General features: G+C 45.4%; 1 protein-coding gene across 7 annotated transcripts in view; it reads right to left on the bottom strand.

Annotated features, from left to right (window-relative positions):
- Positions 1-243: 243 nt before the first annotated feature.
- The window catches only part of LOC128342621 (uncharacterized), a 36187-nt gene continuing 17711 nt past the window's right edge, over positions 244-18719 (bottom strand). For 6 of the 7 annotated variants that reach the window (XM_053290152.1, XM_053290156.1, XM_053290153.1 and 3 more), the window contains 2 exons: positions 8999-9076; positions 244-5825 (listed from right to left, as the gene is read on the bottom strand). In XM_053290152.1, coding sequence (XP_053146127.1) covers positions 704-2680 — 1977 coding nt within the window. In that variant the 5' untranslated portion in view covers positions 2681-5825; positions 8999-9076 and the 3' untranslated portion in view covers positions 244-703. The remainder of the gene's footprint in view (positions 5826-8998; positions 9077-18719) is intronic. The other variant, XM_053290159.1, reaches the window with a different exon arrangement.

The following is an 18719-nucleotide window of genomic DNA, read 5'->3' as shown; positions in this document are numbered from 1 at the left end:
CTCTCTGCAAAGGCTCTGCCCGTACTGGCGGTTTGGGAGCACGCCTATTGCGTCCTTTGCCTCCCTAGTGTCAGTTCGGGCAGAGCCATTGCAAAGAGAGGAGCTCTGCTTGCGAGCTCCTCTCTCTCTCTGAAATTAAGCAGTTTTTTGCCCGACGGACATGGCCGGGGTAAGGAGGAGTTGGGAGTTGGGAGGGAGGGCAGCCACCGGCAGTGCTTGGGTGGAAATGGCCGCCCGTGGGGCTGTGAAAGGAGGACCGGGGATTTGGCCGAAATGGCCGCCGGTGGGGCCGGGACGGTTGTGGCGGGCGGGCGGGCAGCGATTGGGCCGTAATGGCCGCCCGTGGGACCGCGGCAGGAGGTCGGGTGTTTGTTGCCAAATGGCCGCCCATGGCTTTGGGACACTGGCATCTGCGGTCCTGTCTCCCTTGGGCTGTTCTGGGCCTGCGCTTCGCGCAGGCCCAGAACAGCCCAGGGAGACAGGGACGCAGATCCCCAACGTTCCAAGGCCACGGACACTCACTTAGGGTTTTATTATATAGGATTATATACAAAGTGGTTGTTTGTACATCATATATATACAAAGATTTACACACAAGAATTTGGAAACCCATAAGGTTATGAAGTATATGCAGGTAGTACTGTAACTCGGGGGGTGGGGGATTACAAGGCACATCAGGTAATGCGGGGGGGGGGTTTACGTCTTACATCCATTTCCACAATTTGTCCCATTGCTGTTTAGAAGAGATACACTTGTCTCTTTGCACATAACCATACAAACTTTTCCAGAAGAGATTTACTGTCTCATCTGCGTGAACCTCTTGGTCACGTCTTCCCTCCCTATTCCTATGCACGAGCATTGCATAAATGACATACAAGTTTACTAACCTGATTACGAGAAGGGGAACGTTCCAGTTCCCTAGTATGGGGGCACCCGTTCCGTCCCGTTTCCTTGAAGGTTTCTTTCTGGGACCTCGAAAGGAGGTTCTATCGCTCAAACCCGAGGTTACTTCTTCCCAAGTCTGTTTTTCCAAATCAGGCCACTCTAACAGCTTGCTTACTCCCTGCCATACTCTTTTGGCTACCACACACTCTTTTAAGAAATGTGAGTGGGTTTCCCTGAATGTTTTGCCTAGCTCACTAGCTTTCTGTTTGCAGGTGATTTTAGGGCACTCTTGCTGGTCCTCTGGGAGCCATGGCTTAGCCGCATTAAGTGGTAGTACTTGATGGTATAAGCGCCACCTTGTTTCCCATAAATGGAAAGGCATAGGGTGATCGGGTTGCAACAAGTACTGTGAAGTGCGGTGTTTGTAGCATTTACGTTCTAAATCAGGTTTTAAGAAACCCACTTCTAGAATCTCTCCATAAATTGTTTTCCTTAGCTGCTTAATTGAGGAGGATCCTTTAAATAGATCCGGTTCAACCTTCCATTTTTTAAGTGTGAATAACAAATCTCTCAAGTAGTCTGGGTGTTCTCTTTTTAATACTTGTGTGATATTGCCCTTGAAAGATCCTTTCCCCCACCATGCTATGCCCCATGCTGACTTGCGCCAACGCAGAGCAAAAAGCGAGACCCAGGTTTTTTGCAGGAGGTTGGACATATCATGGACATTCACGAAAATCCAGTTTCCAAAACTGTAGGACATGAATTCAGTTACAAAATAGGGTTGCAGGGCAGGTAGGGCTAGGCCTCCCCGCTCAACCTCCTTAAATGCTACCGCACTGGCCAAAGGGAAGGACGCTGTGTGCCATACTAGACGGAAGATCTGGCTTTCAACTCTACGAAGGTGATCGAGCGGGGGAGGATAGACTACCGCCAGGTTATGCACCAGGGGTATCAGGTAAGTCCGGATGTAAACCGCTTTCTGGTACATGGCAAGGCTCCATTTTTTCCACATGGTGATTTTAAGCATTACTTTTTCTTCCCAATCTGTCCAATTTCCCCCCCAGGGTTTTTCCTTAATCCCATATTCAATCCCCAAAATGTTTACTCTATCTACCCACTTCAGTTTGGACTCTGGGGCCCCTTCGCTTTTACATTCAGAGATGGGTAGGCACGAGAGTTGCTGGCGTCCGGGGTCCATTTTAACAAATACGCTTTTGTCAGCATTTAATTCTGAGCCCGAGATCTTGCCATATTCCCAGAAGAGGTTTAGTATTACAGGGATTTCATTTTCATTCGATAACAGTAATGTAACATCATCGGCATGAGCTACAAATTTTACCTTAAACTCAGAATGCGGTTCTGAGTGGACAGGTGGTTCGGCTATCCCATCACTCTCCCTCCTCCTCCCTCCCGGGAAGGTCTCACAGGGCGGGGGGATAGAGACCGAGAGTCCTTGCAGATGGGGTTCTCTCTGAATCCTGATCAGGATCGGATCCAAGGCCAAAACATAAAGTAATGGGCTCAGTGGGCATCCTTGGCGGACACCCGGATGCAAAGTGATCGGGTCGCCCCGCCATCCATTAATCTGTGGTGTCACCTTTGCATTCGTATAGAGCAGCTGTATCCAAGTAACGAAAAGGGGTGGGATACCTTTAGCTTTCAACAATGTCCACAGATAATTGTGGTTCACTTTGTCAAAGGCCTTAACTTGATCCAATAAGAGGAGGTGACCTTTCCAACTTTCATTCTGTATAGAGAAAAAAAGTTCTCTCAGCAGACACAATGAGTCTGTCATCTTTCTTCCCGAGATAGCGCTTGTCTGCAAGATAGGGCTGAGAGAGATTCCTGCCTGCAACCTTGGAGAAGCTGCTGCCAGTCTATGAAGACAATACTGAGCTAGATAGACCAATGGTCTGACTCAGTATATGGCAGCTTCCTATGTTCCTAAATCTAGAGTGGCTGCATTTTCTAAGAATGGTTGAAAATACAACAAGGTGCCGACTCGTAGGGTTGCCATATTCTGACTTTCCAAATCCGGGTACCTAACTTGCATATTATGTAATTCGGTTTTAAAATAATTCTTGAGCAGAATAGTAACTGCACGTTTTGCTCCATAACTCCACTTCTACAAGGGCTAGAGCTTAGCTTTAAAAAAAAAAAAAAGATAGTTGAAATCCGAGCAAATCTGGGAGCACTAAGCAATCTGGGTGAGAGGTTTAAAATCCAAGTAAAACCTGGAATTTTGGGGGGCATGGCAACTCTAGTGCCGAGAGAATTTTTTAACTTGATGTCAGGAAGTTAAATTGGTATCTTTTGCTCCACCCCTGATCTACAGTCCATGCCCTCTAGAGAAAGGAGATGGGATAGATCATTTGAAGGGCAGGTTCACATATAACAGCAGCAAGTAAGTACGGAGAAACTGCTGGTTTCTGGTGAGCATGCGCTTCTGCCCATTCCGTGTCATCTGAACCCGACAATGTCAGGTGCCCACCTCTACCCAACACTCCCCAGAAATCCATACTCTATATTTGAAGTTGAGGAAGAGAATGTCAGGTAGAAGTGGGTACTCAACATGGCCGGGTTCAGCCAACATGGAAGGGGAGCAAGTAGCAGGAGCACGCATTTGCCAGAAAACCAGCTATTCCTCCATACTTACTTGCTGCTGAACCTGCCTGAAGCATGCTGAAAAGCTTTTTCCAGCCATGGGAAGAACTGCTGTGACAGAGGCATGGGAGTGACAGAAAGTCGTCCTCCCAAGTGTTCTAGACTGATATAGAGTCTATGATTCTAGGAATGTGCAAACTGGTTCTAATTAGAACTTGTCCGCACTCGAGTGGTTGCACATGGGCTGCATGCGCGTGGCCTCAAAATGGCCACCGCACACTCACAGAGGGCCAAAACAGGCCTGTGGGAAACCAAGGGGAAAGAGGCCAGCAAGCGAGGAGTCTGTGACCGTAATGTTGGTTGGTTGATTGTGTAGAACTGAAGGTGGCTAAAAATGGTGCTATCTATTGAGGCGATCTGTAGTGGATTTAAATTTGTAATGAAAAATCCCCATGCCATACAAGAGAGTATAGAAACTAGTAGGGACGTGCACAAAACCGGTTTGCCCAGTTCGGTTCAAATCCAAACCAGATTCGAATGGGACTGGGCATGTTTGGCTTTGGCACCCCTCAAACAGGGCCTGGTGGAGGGTGTTCAATTTTTAGTTTTAAAAAAATGACTTGCTGCCCAGCGAGGGCAGCGGTGGCCTTGGGGGGGGGGGTTGCTGTGACAGCTGTTGGGGTGTGTGTATCTCAGCATAAAGTATAAGGGTGATTACATGTTAAAAGTGAGAGTAGATAAAAAGTGATTACATATAAAATGGTACATATTAATACTAAAAGGACTAAAATACTAAAAAACAGATAATACACCAAAAGCATGAGGGCCTAAATGCCTGAGAAATAGTAAAAGTCATTAAAAGGCATAAAAGGCACAAAAAGTCGGAGGGGGGCGCTCAGTTCTACACAGAGTTCTAGTGAATTGGCCTCATAGAAGTAAAGCTATTTAAAATAAGAACTCTATAAGAAAGCTTTAAACAGTATGTTTATATGTGGAAATATTTCATACTAATAGGTGAGGCCGGTCATTGACTGGGCAAAGTCATTTTGTGTAGATTACACTGACAGCTCAAGAAATTAAACATATGCAGTAGAATATTTTATTATTAGTATCCTTGCAAAAGTGAAGTAAAAGGATAGTGTGGAATTTGTAGGATTTAAATTCAACAATATCTGGAAGCATAACTTCATTTTGCACAAATACTTCAATATGTATATACGGTGTAATCATGAAACAGAATAATACTGGAACTGAAAGCGATATATAAACATTCAGCGTCGTTATCGAAACTTTTAAAAACTGGCTCTTCAACTATCTCCTCAGCAGCTGATCCCCTGCCCTCGTTATCCCAGGAATCAAGAACTATTCTGCTTCTATCTGCATAGCACCAGGGATCTCATAACTGTCACTTTCTCCATTCACAGACTAGAATGTAGGGATGTGCCCGAACCACAGTTCGAGCACAGTAAGGGAAATTCGAAAGGGAACTTTAAGAAAAAGGTGCACAGCTGCTTAGCTACTCTCTGCCATCCCTTCCAGCTTCTTGCTGGGGCGGTGTGCATCCCAAAAAGCCCCACGCGCTGTCAGCATGCACATGGAATCTGCGATTTTTTCTTTTAAAAATCCTCTTTTTCTTAAGGTTCCCTTTCGTGTTTCTTAAAGTTCCCTTTTTTCTTAAAGGGTGAGGAGGTGGCGGCAGCGGCCCCGGCCGCTGGGACGAAGAGGCAGCAGCAGGAGGGGACGGGCTGGCTTGAAAGCCGGCCAGAAACCACAGGCGGGGCAAGGAGAAGTGGGCTGGGCGGGCATCAGAGGTGCAGATGCTCTGTGCCGGGCCCAGCTAGCTTATATAATAAAAATATAAATTTATATAATACATATATAAATTATACTTCACATAGTTTTAGCTTGAAGAGCCAAAGACACGGTACAGTTAGAAAAGTGCTGGTGTGTTTTGGTCCTGGCAATTACCTCACATTATTTTAGTTGTAAAGGAGCTTGAAGAGCCAAAGACACAATACAGTTAGAAAAGTGCTGGTGTGTTTTGGTCCTTGCAACTGATGTCACAGCCTAGGTTCCAGATCCTGTCTCTGTAGAGAGGGGACAGAAGGAGCTGCAGATGGACTTGGAGGGCTGGCTGATGGAAAGGACATACACTCACAGAATTGGTCCGTCAGGTGAACTTCAAAGTCTTCTGTCCTTGGCAGTTGGTGATGATGTTCCAGGCAGAAGCAGCTGCAGGTACATGGGTCAGACTGCTGCTGAGGTAAGCTGAATGTAGAGTTTAAAAAAAAAATCCAGAAAAGCAGTAATAGCAGCAGCATAACCAACCAACCAACCTGAAATAGATGAGTTGTACAGTAGGTTAGAGAAATGGCAAGCAGATTATTATTATTATTATTTTTACATTTATACCCCGCTCTTCCTTCTCTCAATGACACACAATGTTTAGGACTGAGGTATGGCCAGGACAAAATGGTGCTCTTTTACTCCCTCTAAATTCTATTACTAGGGTGCCTGAACTGTACACAAAGATATTCTACAATGGCAATCCTTTGCATATGCAGGACTTGTTTTGTGGCAGAACAACACAAAACTAACACATCACCAAAAGCAGCCAGTGCCTCTGCATGCCAGCCCTCTTTTGGCCTTATGGGGGAAGGTGTGGAGAAATACCCTAAGTGAAATGCTTAAAACCAGGACATTATATAGTAAATGGATGCAGTTAGTTATTCAAACAGTGGTCTCAAAATATCAAAAAGCAACAAAATCTCCCCAAGTTTACAAAAAAGGTGTATAAACATATAGTACTCAATGTGCACTTGACATGAAGATTAACAGCAAACATAATAAAATGAGTAATAAGAGTGATAAATTCCAAAGTCTCACATGGCCTATTTGCCAGTAATGAACGGTTGACAAACAGAGTAATGAGTAATAAGCTATTGGCCAGATGCATTTCAGCCTCTCCTGGTCTTCATCAGTGGCCCAATAAAGAAGATGAATAGAAGTCTATTCTATTCACCGTGCACACCTCCTCTGCTTAGGGATTTCACTCTGTCGCTCATCACAATATATTTCAAAACTGGCATAATGCTCTCTACGATAAAGCCACCTTGGTGAAGCCAAGCAGATCTTGGTGTGGTCAGTGCCTGGATGGGAGACCCATATATGCCACCTTTTGGGGTGGGGCCATAGCTCAATGGTAGAGCATCTGCTTTGCATGCAGAAGGTCCCAGGTAGCATCTCTACGTAGGGCTGGGGAAAGACCCCGTCCAAAACCCTGTTTTTATGATCCCTGGTTATGTGACAGAATTTAGATTCTGTTATTTTATTTATTGTTTATTTATTTATTTATTTATCAAATTTGTACACCACCCCAAACTTTTATCTCTGGGCGGTCAACAATAGCATAAAACAAGTTAAAACATATACAAAAACTTAAAACAATTTAATTTAAAAATCACCCACAAAAACCTTAAAATTTTAAAGAACTGAAAAAGCTTGGGTGAAGAGGTGGGTTTTCAAATGCTTTTTAAAAATTGTCAGAGATGGGGAGGATCGTATCTCAGTATTATTATTACTATTATTTACATTTTATATCCGGCTCTTCCTCCAAGGAGCCCAGAGCAGTGTACTACATACTTAAGTTTCTCCTCACAACAACCCTGTGAAGTAGGTTAGGCTGAGACAGAAGTGACTGGCCCAGAGTCACCCAGCAAGTCTCATGGCTAAATGGGGATTTGAACTCATGTTTCCCCGGTCCTAGTCCAGCACTCTAACCACTACACCATGCTGGCTCTAGGGCAGGGGTGGGGAACCTTGGCACTCCAGCTGTTTTTGAACTACAACTCCCACCATCCCCAGCCACAAGGCTGGGGATGCTGGGAGTTGTAGTTCAACAACAGCTGGAGTGCCAAGGTTCCCCACCCCTGCTCTAGGGAGTAGGGAGGAAGCGCATTCCACAGTCTCGGGGCAGCAACCGAGAAAGCCCGTCCCCGTGTGGCCACCAGCCGAGCTGGCGGCAACTGGAGATGGACCTCTCCAGATGACCTCAATAGCCGGTGGGGGTCATAATGAAGAAGGAGTTCTCTTACAATAGCCAGGGCCTAAGCCATTTAGGCCTTTATAACTAGCACTTTGTATTTTGCCCGGAAGCCTATTGGCAGCCAGTGTAACTATTTCACAGTTATTTGGCAATTCTCCCTCCTATCCACCTTGTACACACATTGAAGCTATTCTCACGACCAGCCTTACCCTGCCTGGCCTGCGCCAAGCAGGGTTAGGCTGGTCGTGAGAAGCGAAAGAATCCTCACGGATCCCTCCGCTCCCCGCCGGGTTTGTGAAGGCCTAACCCCCTTCACAAACCCGGCTTTTAGCTGAGGTTAAGGGTGTTCTCGCACCCTTAACCTGGCTTCCAGATATCATGAGATTCCTCAGGCTGTGTGCAACCCGAGGAGTCACAGAAACGGGCGCATAGCGTGCCAGTCTGATGGGGAAGAATCCCCAATGCAACGCTTGTGTGCTGTGCGTTGCATTGAGGGATGCCTGGAGGCCGGAACAAGTAGTTCCGGTGCCAGATCCCTCCGCCCTGCTCTGTGCTTCACAGAGCAGGGCTGTCCGTGTGGGCGCGCAGGAAGCACACTGATGGAGGACAGTTTGGTTGTCTGGGGGGAAGGGAGGTTAAGTGCAGCCTTCCCCTTGCGCCCTCTCAGCCCGCCCAGGACGATCATGTGACTTGCCCCATTCTGTTGTTGTACTGCAGTTTGTATTGGGTTTCTTTCACTTTGCCTGCTCAACTGGGCAACTTAATCCCCCTTCCCAGAAGTAACAGGACAGCTCTAGCAGCCAGGATAAGTGCTTTAAATTGTTCGCAAAATGAGCAAGTAGACTTGGCCTACTTGTGTATCTAAAGGATTTAGGGTATATAAATTGAGGAGAGGAGAGCTGGTCTTGTGGCTGCAAGCATGACTTGTCCCCTTAGCTAAGCAGGGTCTGCCCTGGTTGCATCTGAATGGGAGACTAGAAGTGTGTGCACTGCAAGAGATTCCCCTCAGGGGATGGAGCCACTCTGGGAAGAGCAGAAGGTTCCAAGTTCCCTACCTGGCAGCATCTCCAAGATAGGGCTGAGAGAGATTCCTGCCTGCAACCTTGGAGAAGCTGCTGCCAGTCTGCGAAGACAATACTGAGCTAGATAGACCGATGGTTTGACTCAGTATATGGCAGCTTCCTATGTTCCTAGGGTGCTTGCGGTTTTTCGTTTTCTTAATTAAAAAAAATTATAGGTAAGCCAAAGCCTCCCTTCATTTAGCCAATAAATGGTTGCTTAATCAAAGTAACTTGTCCAGAGAGTCCTAAGAGCAATTCATTCTTCCTAGCATTGGCATCCTCCGAGAAATATCTGTGCAAGTAAGGGCAGTCTTGAAATCAGTTGTGTGCACACAGCCTCTACCTTGCAACAATGTGAACTATTCCAAACTGTCTCCCACAGCCCAAGAAAAACCATACTTACCACGTTTCAGGTGAGACACAGTCATAGCAGCTGATGAGGTTGCAGTAGATGAAGGCATTTTAGCAGATGAAATTGGAACTGGAAAGCAGTACAGAAGAGATTGTGTTGAATATTCACTAGCCCTATTCACATGTTACGTTCAACACTCATACACGTGTACAGTGTACACTCGTACAGATCTGTACACAGATACAGTCATCCACATGTTATGCTGAATGCAGGTTCAGCAGTACACTTATTTGTTTCATGCATCTGAGAGGGCCTGTACTGCCTCTGTCACTTCATTTCATTTTTAACATGAATGAGGTAGTGTCGTTCACACAAAAACATGTGCCTTTGTATGGTCATCTATACAACATTATAATGTTGTCCCTTGCTAACTGAGGAAAGAGGCTCCTTTTGAAAGTGGTAATTCACTTTACTGAGCAGGGGGAGATCAACTGGCCCTTGAAAGTGGTGATTCGCTTTATTGAGCAGGGGGAGAGCAACTGGCCCTATCCATCCCCAGCACAGCATCCCTCCAGTGGCTGATGCTGGTGTCTATCTTATGTTATAGATTGTGAGCCCTTTGGGGACAAGGAGCCATTTTATGTATGTATATCTATGTAAACTGCTTTGGGAACTTTTGTTGAAAAGTGGTATATAAATATTTGTCGTATTTGTATAATGTCTGAACAAGGCTACTGGCCTGAGAGCAGGAAGTGGGATGTTTGCTTCCTGAAAGGGAGACTGGGCTGTCCAAATTACACACCTGTGTGGGTAGATCTGCACAGAGCTCTCACTATTCCCAAGCATGGCACTTTTCCCTTTTAGGGACACTTGCTGTGAGGGATACATAACTCCACCTCTATCCCCCAGGACTGGTCAGTAAATTCTTTTATTTCCTTCAGCTTCTATCCGGAAGGGGGTGTTCTTAAGTCTTGCAGCAGCTAACTCATACTGTGCCATATATTTTAAGCTGTTATGGTGTGTGCGCACTCGTGCACACACAGGAAGTGATATTTTATCGATCTATCATATTTTTATACCACCCGATATGTGCATCTCTAGCTGGAGTACAGGATTTAACACACAACAAATATAAAACAGAGTAAAAACTCTTAAAATTTCACAAAATAAGAAGTGGGGGGGGGAATCTCATAAGATAAAAACAAAACAGTTTAAAATTAATTTCATTAAAAGCCTGAGAAAACGGGTGTATCTTGAAGGTCTTCCTAAAAACAAGCTGAGAAGAAGATGCTCTTATTTCAACAGGGAGCATATTCCAAAGCCCCAGATGATCTTATTTATTTTTATCTATATATATAATTCTCCTGGGTGTGCCTTTCGAATGTGCGTCCCAGCAGCCCAGCTGATTGGCTGGGCTGCGGGGGTGCCTGATTGGCTAAGGCGCACCCAGGAGAATTGGCGGCTGGGCAGCTGCGAAGGCAAGACGGCGGGCCTGGCGCAGTGGTGGCGGGCCAGGGCGCGGCGGTGGCATGCCCGGGCTGCGGGAGAATTGGCTTGCCGGGCAGCCACGGCGACAGTAGTGTGTAGAATTATGCTAGCTTTGTAATAGTAGTGATATATAATGTACTTGGCTAACTAGCAAGTTATAAAGATGCAGGAATATATTAACAATAAGCAATGTATTAATGTTTAACGTAGAAATAACTAGCTGAACTGCAAGCTCTTAATCTAAAGATAAGAAGCAATGTATCAATTGTACTAGCTCACTTCTGTAACCCAATGAGCCATGTGATCTTGACAAATTGGAATGCTTAGGTAGTACTTACGAATGGTATGTATGGAGGAACACATGAGTGAGCAACATGAAGAGCGCCCCAGTCCCCATTCCCTCTCTAACACAGACAATGTTTGGAAAGACGCCAAGGCCCAAAGAGAACCAGGGAGGACTGCCAGTGACGTTACAAGGGAAGAAAGAGCTGAAGGAGACAGGATGGGTATGTCTTGTAATCACAGAGATGAAAGTGGACTGCAAATGTACCAACCGGAACTGGACTGGAAACTTCCCTTTATAAGTCAGGCAGGAAACCAGAAGACCCCTGAGAAGCACTAACATCCCAAGCGAGGCCTCTACGCTTCTTCCAACACCCCTTTCAAAGACTGATCACCTTTGGAGTGGGGCTGGGTGAGTATGTGTGTGTGCATGTGTGCGTGTATGAGTTAGAAGCTAGCTTGCTGTTTTATTGGCTATAATAAACATGGATCCTTGACTGAGTAAAACCAGCTGGTGTCTGCGTCTGCTTCCTGGGGCTACTTTGTTGTTGGTGGTGCAGTGCTAAAAGGACTTAGAGTAAATAAAGGTCCCACAAGTGGGCTATGGTCGGGCAGCCGCAGAGGCGAGATAAGGCGGTAGGTCCAGTGTGGCGGTGGGTCCGGCGCGGCCACGGAGGCGGCGGCAGGCCCGGATGCGAGGTAGCGGCGGACCCGGCCGTGATGGCGGCCGCACTCGGCCCGGCCGGAGACTGAGGCGGGAGGAGAGAGAGGTAGCTGGCCCCAAAGAGCGCACAGATGCTCTGTGCGGGGTCGGCTTGTTTAATGTATTTAGTTATTTAATAGGCAACAGGGTTCATGACCAGTACTGACCAGTAAAGCAAGAAAAGTTGGCACGTGAAACTTCAATGCTCCCCCCACCCCCGTTGGGTTTCTTTCTTTCTTTCAGGCAGCGCTGGGGCCAGTACTCTCTCAGTCTATCCTACCTCACAGGGTTGTTGTGGTGATAAAAGGGGAGGCACACGATCAAGGAAGTATGGAATATTAACACAAGAAATAAAACTCTCTGAATCCTGAAGAGGCTCTGCCTGACAGACCATGAAGATATGAAGCTCTCTTATATGGCGTCCGACCCCTGGTCCCTCTAGTTCAGTATTCTTGATATTGACTGGAAGCAGCTTTCCAGGGTTTGGGGTGAGAGATGCTGCCAGGGATTGAACCTGGGCCCTGGGGCCTTCTTCATGCAAAGCCCGTTTCTGTATAAGTAGCAGTAGTACTTTATTACAGCCAATGGCCACTCAATACAACAAAACCACACACAAAACTACATGTCACTTCAGAAACATCAAAAGAAACTGCAATAGAAACAATACAGTAAGAGTATCATACATGAAAAATTTTGTCTAGATAAAATCTGTTCACCCTCCTACTATACTATGCCCGCATCTAACCTCTCAACATGTCTTCTGCAGAGTTTACCTGCAATGCAAAGAAACTTGGCTACTTTTGTCAAGATGAAATAATCCAAGTCTGCAAGTAAAAACTCCACTTTCTCCTGACCTGAGGTCAATCTGCGATCTCTTAAAAGGGGGGAAATTAATTCTGTTCTTAGCTCCTTAGAAACAACAATTCAACAACACATGTTCGGTAGATTCAACCTCTCCTGCATGACACAGGCACAATCTCTGGAGATAAGGGATTTTCAGAAATCGCCCTTCCAGGACGGCTGAAGGAAGGGCATTGAACCTGGCCACAGTCATTGCTCTACGGTGTTCAACGAAGGATAGCTTTGTCAAGTATCGAGCCGGGAGCCGACTATCAATTTGGGCCCCCATAAAAACCCCAGATCTTATTTTACTAACATCCTCCTGCCTGGCAATATCCATTATGCATTGGTTTATGGCATCTGAGGCCTTCTCGAGGCCCATCTGTCTTATCACTGAAGATGAAAAACCCAACATACTTAATCTGTTGTCAATGGCCCGTTTCCATTGGGTCTTAAAAGAATCATCTAGGACTAACGGGGCAAGCCCATCAGGGCTGAAAAACAACTTGAGCCAAAAACTGAACATGGCCTTCCAGATTCTAGCCTCAACAGTAGGACAGCCCACTTCCAGTCTAAGGCATGCCTTGGGGGCTTCATGCAAAGCAGATGCTCTATCACTGAGCTATGGCTCCTCCCGTAAGACGTCTGACAGTCAAGAGGGTGGGAGATTTCAGCCTTCTTGAGCCAATTGGGAGAAGAAGATCGAGCATCTGTGCAGAGATTGTCCTAGGATAAGTTTCCCTTTCTCAGCTACATAACAGGGCAATCACCTGAGCAGCAGGTGGCAAGCTAAGTCTTATGAGGTGCCTCCCACCAGAGGCAAATCCCCATTTGGGGCCAGCAACTACAGCCAACGTTGAGAACCCGCTGTATATGATTTTCCTCGCGGTGCCATTTGGAGGGGCCACACCGATACAATGAAGTATTCCTGTTAGTCACATGCGTCTGCCACGCTGTGTTTTGGACTTCTTCCAAAACTTCTTTAATCTCTGCCTCTCAGCCTTTGTAATCGGCCTTAAATCCATCCCCCAGGTGTTCTTGTGCAAAGCTAACAGTGCTAGCTCCTTTCATTTCATTTGTTATTGCTTTTTTATCTGCTTTTGCTCAACTACTTCCTCTATTAATGTTAATTCTAGTTGGATTTTAGTTAATTTTCAGCCTTTATAACCAGCCTTAAAAAAAAAAAAAATAGACAACACCCCCCCCCCCCCGAGAGTTCTTGGGTAAAGCTGACAGCCTGTTTAAAACTGCTCCCCCTGCTGACGATCTTGTGCAAATCCACCAAGATTTTTTTTTTTAATGAGGGGGAGGGAAAGGTCAACATGCCATCCTTTGCTACTTGCCCAAAGGTAACCCTCTGCAACTCCATTGGCTAAAATGGGGCAGGAGAAGGGCAGGAAGAGCGTGCTGTATGAACAGTCCCTGCTTGTAAAAGACGGAGGAACCCACTGCCAAACTGCATAAGGGATGGGAATATGAATGGCCTCTGCTTTACTACAAACTATGCAACAATCTAATTTAATCTAATTTATTTCATTTATATCACTATTTAGATTTATTTAATAATCTAATTTATTTCATTTATTTACGCTTTGAATACAATCATTAAAAGTCATGAGACTTTACACTACGTCCTCCCGCGCTAAAGCTCGCAGTCTGGAAAGCACCAGGGAGGATTGTTGGGAGGTTTCAGTGAAATCGTTTCAGTGGGAGTTCACAGTTGGTTCACATCAAGGTGTGCACACTGGAGAGAAACAATATCAGTGACTGGAGTGTGGAAAGAGCTTTAGTCGGAGCAAATTCCTTACTTTACATCATAGGATGCCCACTGGGGAGAAATCACATAAATGCTTCAGACAGAGCGAAGATCTTACTGTACATCAGTACAGCTTGATACCTGAGTCATATCAATATTGCCGACATACCAACTTATGTACATCAGTAATGTAAGATTACTGAATAAAGGATTCATTGTACATCAAGGAACTCACACTGAGGAAAACCGTATCAATGCTTTGAGTGTGGAAAGAGTTTCTGTTTGAATGTATACCTCACTTCACACCAAAGGATTCACACTGGAAAGAAACCATATCACCGCTTGCAATGTGGGAAAAACTTCCCTTGAGGTGAATCCCTTCCTTTAAATCAAAGGATTCACACAGGGGAGAAACCATATAAATATTAGAGTGTGGAAAATGCTTCAGACAGACAACAAATCATATTGTGCATAAAGGAACCCACACTGGTGCGAAAGCAAGTATATTCTTGAAATGTAGGAGGACTTTTAGCCAGAGCAGAAAACTTAACTAAATACCAAAGGACCCACACCAGAATGAAAATAATATAAAGCTCCCATTGAGCCGACTTCTTTAATTTATATCACAGGATTCACATTGAAGTGAAACCACATTCAGTAATCCAAAATCCTTTTAAATTCCTTTGAGTTTTCACCTGTGATCTTAAAAAGTGTGGAGATTGCAGGATAAGGTCCTTAACTTCTAAGATAATTTCTAAGGTCCTATCTTAACATCTGTACAATATAAGCTGCAAAGACTTTATACAATCTCATGTTATTATAATAGAGACTAGACCTCTTGCACCCTGACTTTGCCTTGGTCTTTCAGTTGAACATTGGGCTGGGAAGGGTTGCATCCAGACAGAAATTCAACAGGTGTGGATTCCCCAGTCATTTGCTAGAGATGCCCCTATGAATTTGTGCCTATTGCGTCTCTACAGAGCACAGTACTTTGTTGCTCATATTTCTCAACCTAACCTGCCTCCAAAAAATGCTATAAAAAGACAGACTCCACCAATACAATGGCTGCCCAAGGGATAGCCATTTTGTTGGTTACAGCAAAAACTCCATTAATTGGAGTATTTAATATATTATTGCAAAGACTGGTTTGAATCACATTCAAAACATCACTTTGCATAAAAGTGATAGTTTTCATGTGTTAAATACCCATTGATCCCATGAGCAGCTGAACCAACAACAACAAAGCACAACTGTTTTTCTCCTCTTGACACAAAGACTGGATGCACAACTATATGACTGCCTTCCCCCAAAGTGTTCATGCTGTTCCTCACACTATCATATCCTCTGGATTGCAGTTAACTGCCCAAATCCATCTAATGCTTGGCACAACATATCTAGAATGTAAGCTGGCATTTTTTTCATTATGGAATAATGACATCATTTGAAAGGAAGCTGGCAAGGGAGGAGGTTTTGATGATGAAAAAACTATGGTTATGGTGGGTGGGCAGTCCATTCGCACCCATCGCCCACCTAGGCGCCCACTTGCTGTCCTTGTCACCTTGCCTGCTGCCAGTTGCTTCTGGGCAGCTGGCCTGCTGTAATGTGTTATAAACACACTGCTGTTTCACGCAGCAATGTCATTATGAACGCACCATGGCAGGGGTGGCGAGGAGAACAAATGGTGGGCAGGCAGGTGAGCGGGCGACAGGGACTGCCTGCCCAATGGGAGATGCCCACCCACAGGGGCAATGGAGGCTTCGCCTGGGGCAGCACCATCACCACCCCTTGGACTGGCCCTGTTCCTTGCTGGGCTCAGTGCAAAGACACACTTCTCCCTCATCTCTCACGGCCTGCTCAGCGTCCAGGATGGGAGGAAAGGAGAACATGGAAGGGGGGATGGATCGCAAGAAGGTGCCCCCCCCCGCCACTGCCAGAACATATGCCCATCTCCCCAAAGGTCTGTCACGTACACATCTCACCAGGGCATTTTAATAATAAGATAATGAGAGGATTCTCTCCCTTGGAGGCCTTCAGGAGAGCCTTAAAGACCCATCTTTTTAGCCTGGCTTTTAATATCATCTAGTTTTAATTTTAATCTGCTTTTAAATTGTTGTTAGTTTAATTGTGATGTTTGTTTATGTTTTTGATTTTAATGTAAACCGCCCTGAGCCACTTTAGGAAGGGAGGGATATAAATCAAATAAATAAATAAATAAGGAAATTTAGAGCTGCACAATGGTATGTGAGTGGCATGACACCAACTGTATTTTTGTTGGAGGGCTAAGGATTAGGTCCTTCCTGGCAGATCTCAAAGGACAGACCAGATCGAAGCAGGTGCTCCTTTAAAAACTCTGGACACAAACTACTGAGTACTTTACAAAATTATGTTTATTTATGTAGTAAGTCTGCAGCAGATTTTTGCATGTGAACCTGAGTAAGGCCGCTGCTGAGCAAAGCAGAAAATTTTATTTATTTATTACGGGGTTTTTTTAACCTCCCCATCCAAAGGCTCTAAATGTATTTAGGTGTTTACCTCAGCTCTCACTGCACCTGAACGCTGCTCAGAGAAGCAGTGTGCCGCCCAGCACCCCCTGCGGCAGGCGATCGCCTCCGCCACTCACCTGGCTGCGGGTGGGAGTTGAGCTCCGTGAAAGCCAGGTGAGTGGGGGAGGCAATCCCCCGCCACAGGGGGTGCTGGGTGGCACACTGCTTCTCCGAGTAGCATTCAGGTGCGGCGAGAGCAGAGGTAAACACCAGTTCTTTTACTCTTAAAGGTGCCTCTCGCCACCCCTCCACCGGCCGCTACCAGCTTTGCTTTTAAAGTCCCATTCAGGGTGAAAGAACAGATTAACACTGGCTCAAATAATTATTGGGTGATTGAAACACTCTGCACATGTTCAGAGACATCCTGTTCATCCATACATGCTAGGTCACGGAAATCAGAATGAGTTGCAGTGAGTATTTGCTCAATGCAAGTTCTCTCGAAGGATTGAAACTTCTGTCCCTTTTAATAGCTGTCCCTTTTAACATCCTACTGGCAGGTAGAAATTAAACATCCAGGGAACACTAGAGCTGCACGCACCTCTTGCATTCCTACCTCTTGCACAACTTTTAAGGGCACACAGAACTCCTCACCATTAAAAATGGTGGTCAGACCTCACTTGGAAGACTGTCTGCAGTTCTGGGCCCTGCCTTTTAAGAAGAACTTCGATAAACTGGAGTGAGTTCAGAGAAGGCAACCAAGTTGGTGAGGGGTCTGGAAACCAATTCCTATGAGGAATGGAGCTGGGTATGTTTAGCCTGGAGAAGAGAAGGTTAAGTGGAGAAAGGGAATACAGTAGATATCTTCAAATATCTGAAGGACTATCACATAAAAATAGACCAGACTTCTTTGTTGCACCTAAGGGCAGAACTAGAATTGGAACACAGGAAGCTGCCTTCTACTGAGTCAGACCAGTGGTCCATCTCGCTCAGTACACGCTGGCAGCGGTTTCTCCAAGGTTGCAGGCAGGAGTCTTTCTCAGCCCTATCACGGAGATGGCTATTTAAGAGAGCGCCTCCTTTGTCATGAACCCTGCCGCCGGTTACATCTTCTGGAGAGGTCCGGATACGGTTGCCACCAACTCATCTGGTGGCGACCCAGGACCGGGCTTTCTCTGTGGCTGCCCAGGGGCTTTGGAATATGCTCCCTGCTGAAATAAGAGCATCTCCTTTTCTGTTTTTTTTCCAGGAAGACCCTCAAGGCTCTCCTGTTTTTGCAGGCTTTTAATTTAATTAATTTTGAATAATTTTAGCAATTTGTTTTAATAACAGTTTTACGCTGTTTTTATTGTGTTGTGTATTTTAATCTGTTTTGACTGTTAAATATTTTAAGTTTTGTACACTGCCTAGATATGTGCATATCAGGTATATATTGCATTTTCAGTTTTAATCTGAACGTAATGATTGTGGTTTTTAATCTGACAACTTTTTTTCTTTTTTCTTTTCTTGTTTAATTTAGTTAATTTTATTACTTTTATCTTGGGTCTATCTTAATATTGTGAGCCGCCCTGAGCAGTAGTGCACTGGAGGGGCGGGGCATAAATAGTTTAAATAAATAAATAAATATCGATACACACACACACACCCAGGGAGGGAATATGGAACTTTCTGCTCTTCCCTGAGTGGCTCCATCCCCTAAGGGGAATATCTTACAGCTCACAAATGTAGTCTCCCATTCACATGCAAACCAGGGTGGACCCTGCTTAGCTAAGCAGATAAGTCTTGCTTGCTACCACAAGACCAGCTCTCTTCCTGAGTCCTGTGATAGCATTGAAATTACAAGGATTGAAACTCTGAGGCAGATTTAGGCTAGACATTAGGAGGAATTTCCTGACAATGAGCTGTTCAACAGGGCACAGTCCACCTCACAGAGAGGTGGGTTCTCCTTCACTGGACGGGGCAGGCCTTTCCCTGTTGAACAGCTCTTACCAACAGGAAACTCCCTAAACATTTTCAAACAGCCGCTGGGCTGCCATCAGTCAAGGGAGCTGTAGACAATTCCTGCTCTGAGCAGCAGTTTGGACTTAGAAGACCCCTAAGGACTCTTCCGACTCTAGAATTCTAGGATTCCATGGTAGCAATTCCCCATGGTGGTTCTTTTTATTTCCAACATGTAGGTACGACTTTCCCTAACTACTCAAAAGCACTAAAATAACAGAATCT

The sequence above is a fragment of the Hemicordylus capensis genome, chromosome 2, assembly GCF_027244095.1.
Source record: "Hemicordylus capensis ecotype Gifberg chromosome 2, rHemCap1.1.pri, whole genome shotgun sequence".
NCBI lineage: Eukaryota > Metazoa > Chordata > Lepidosauria > Squamata > Cordylidae > Hemicordylus > Hemicordylus capensis.
Note: the sequence above shows the minus strand (reverse complement) of the source record. Positions and strands in the feature narration are given on the sequence as shown.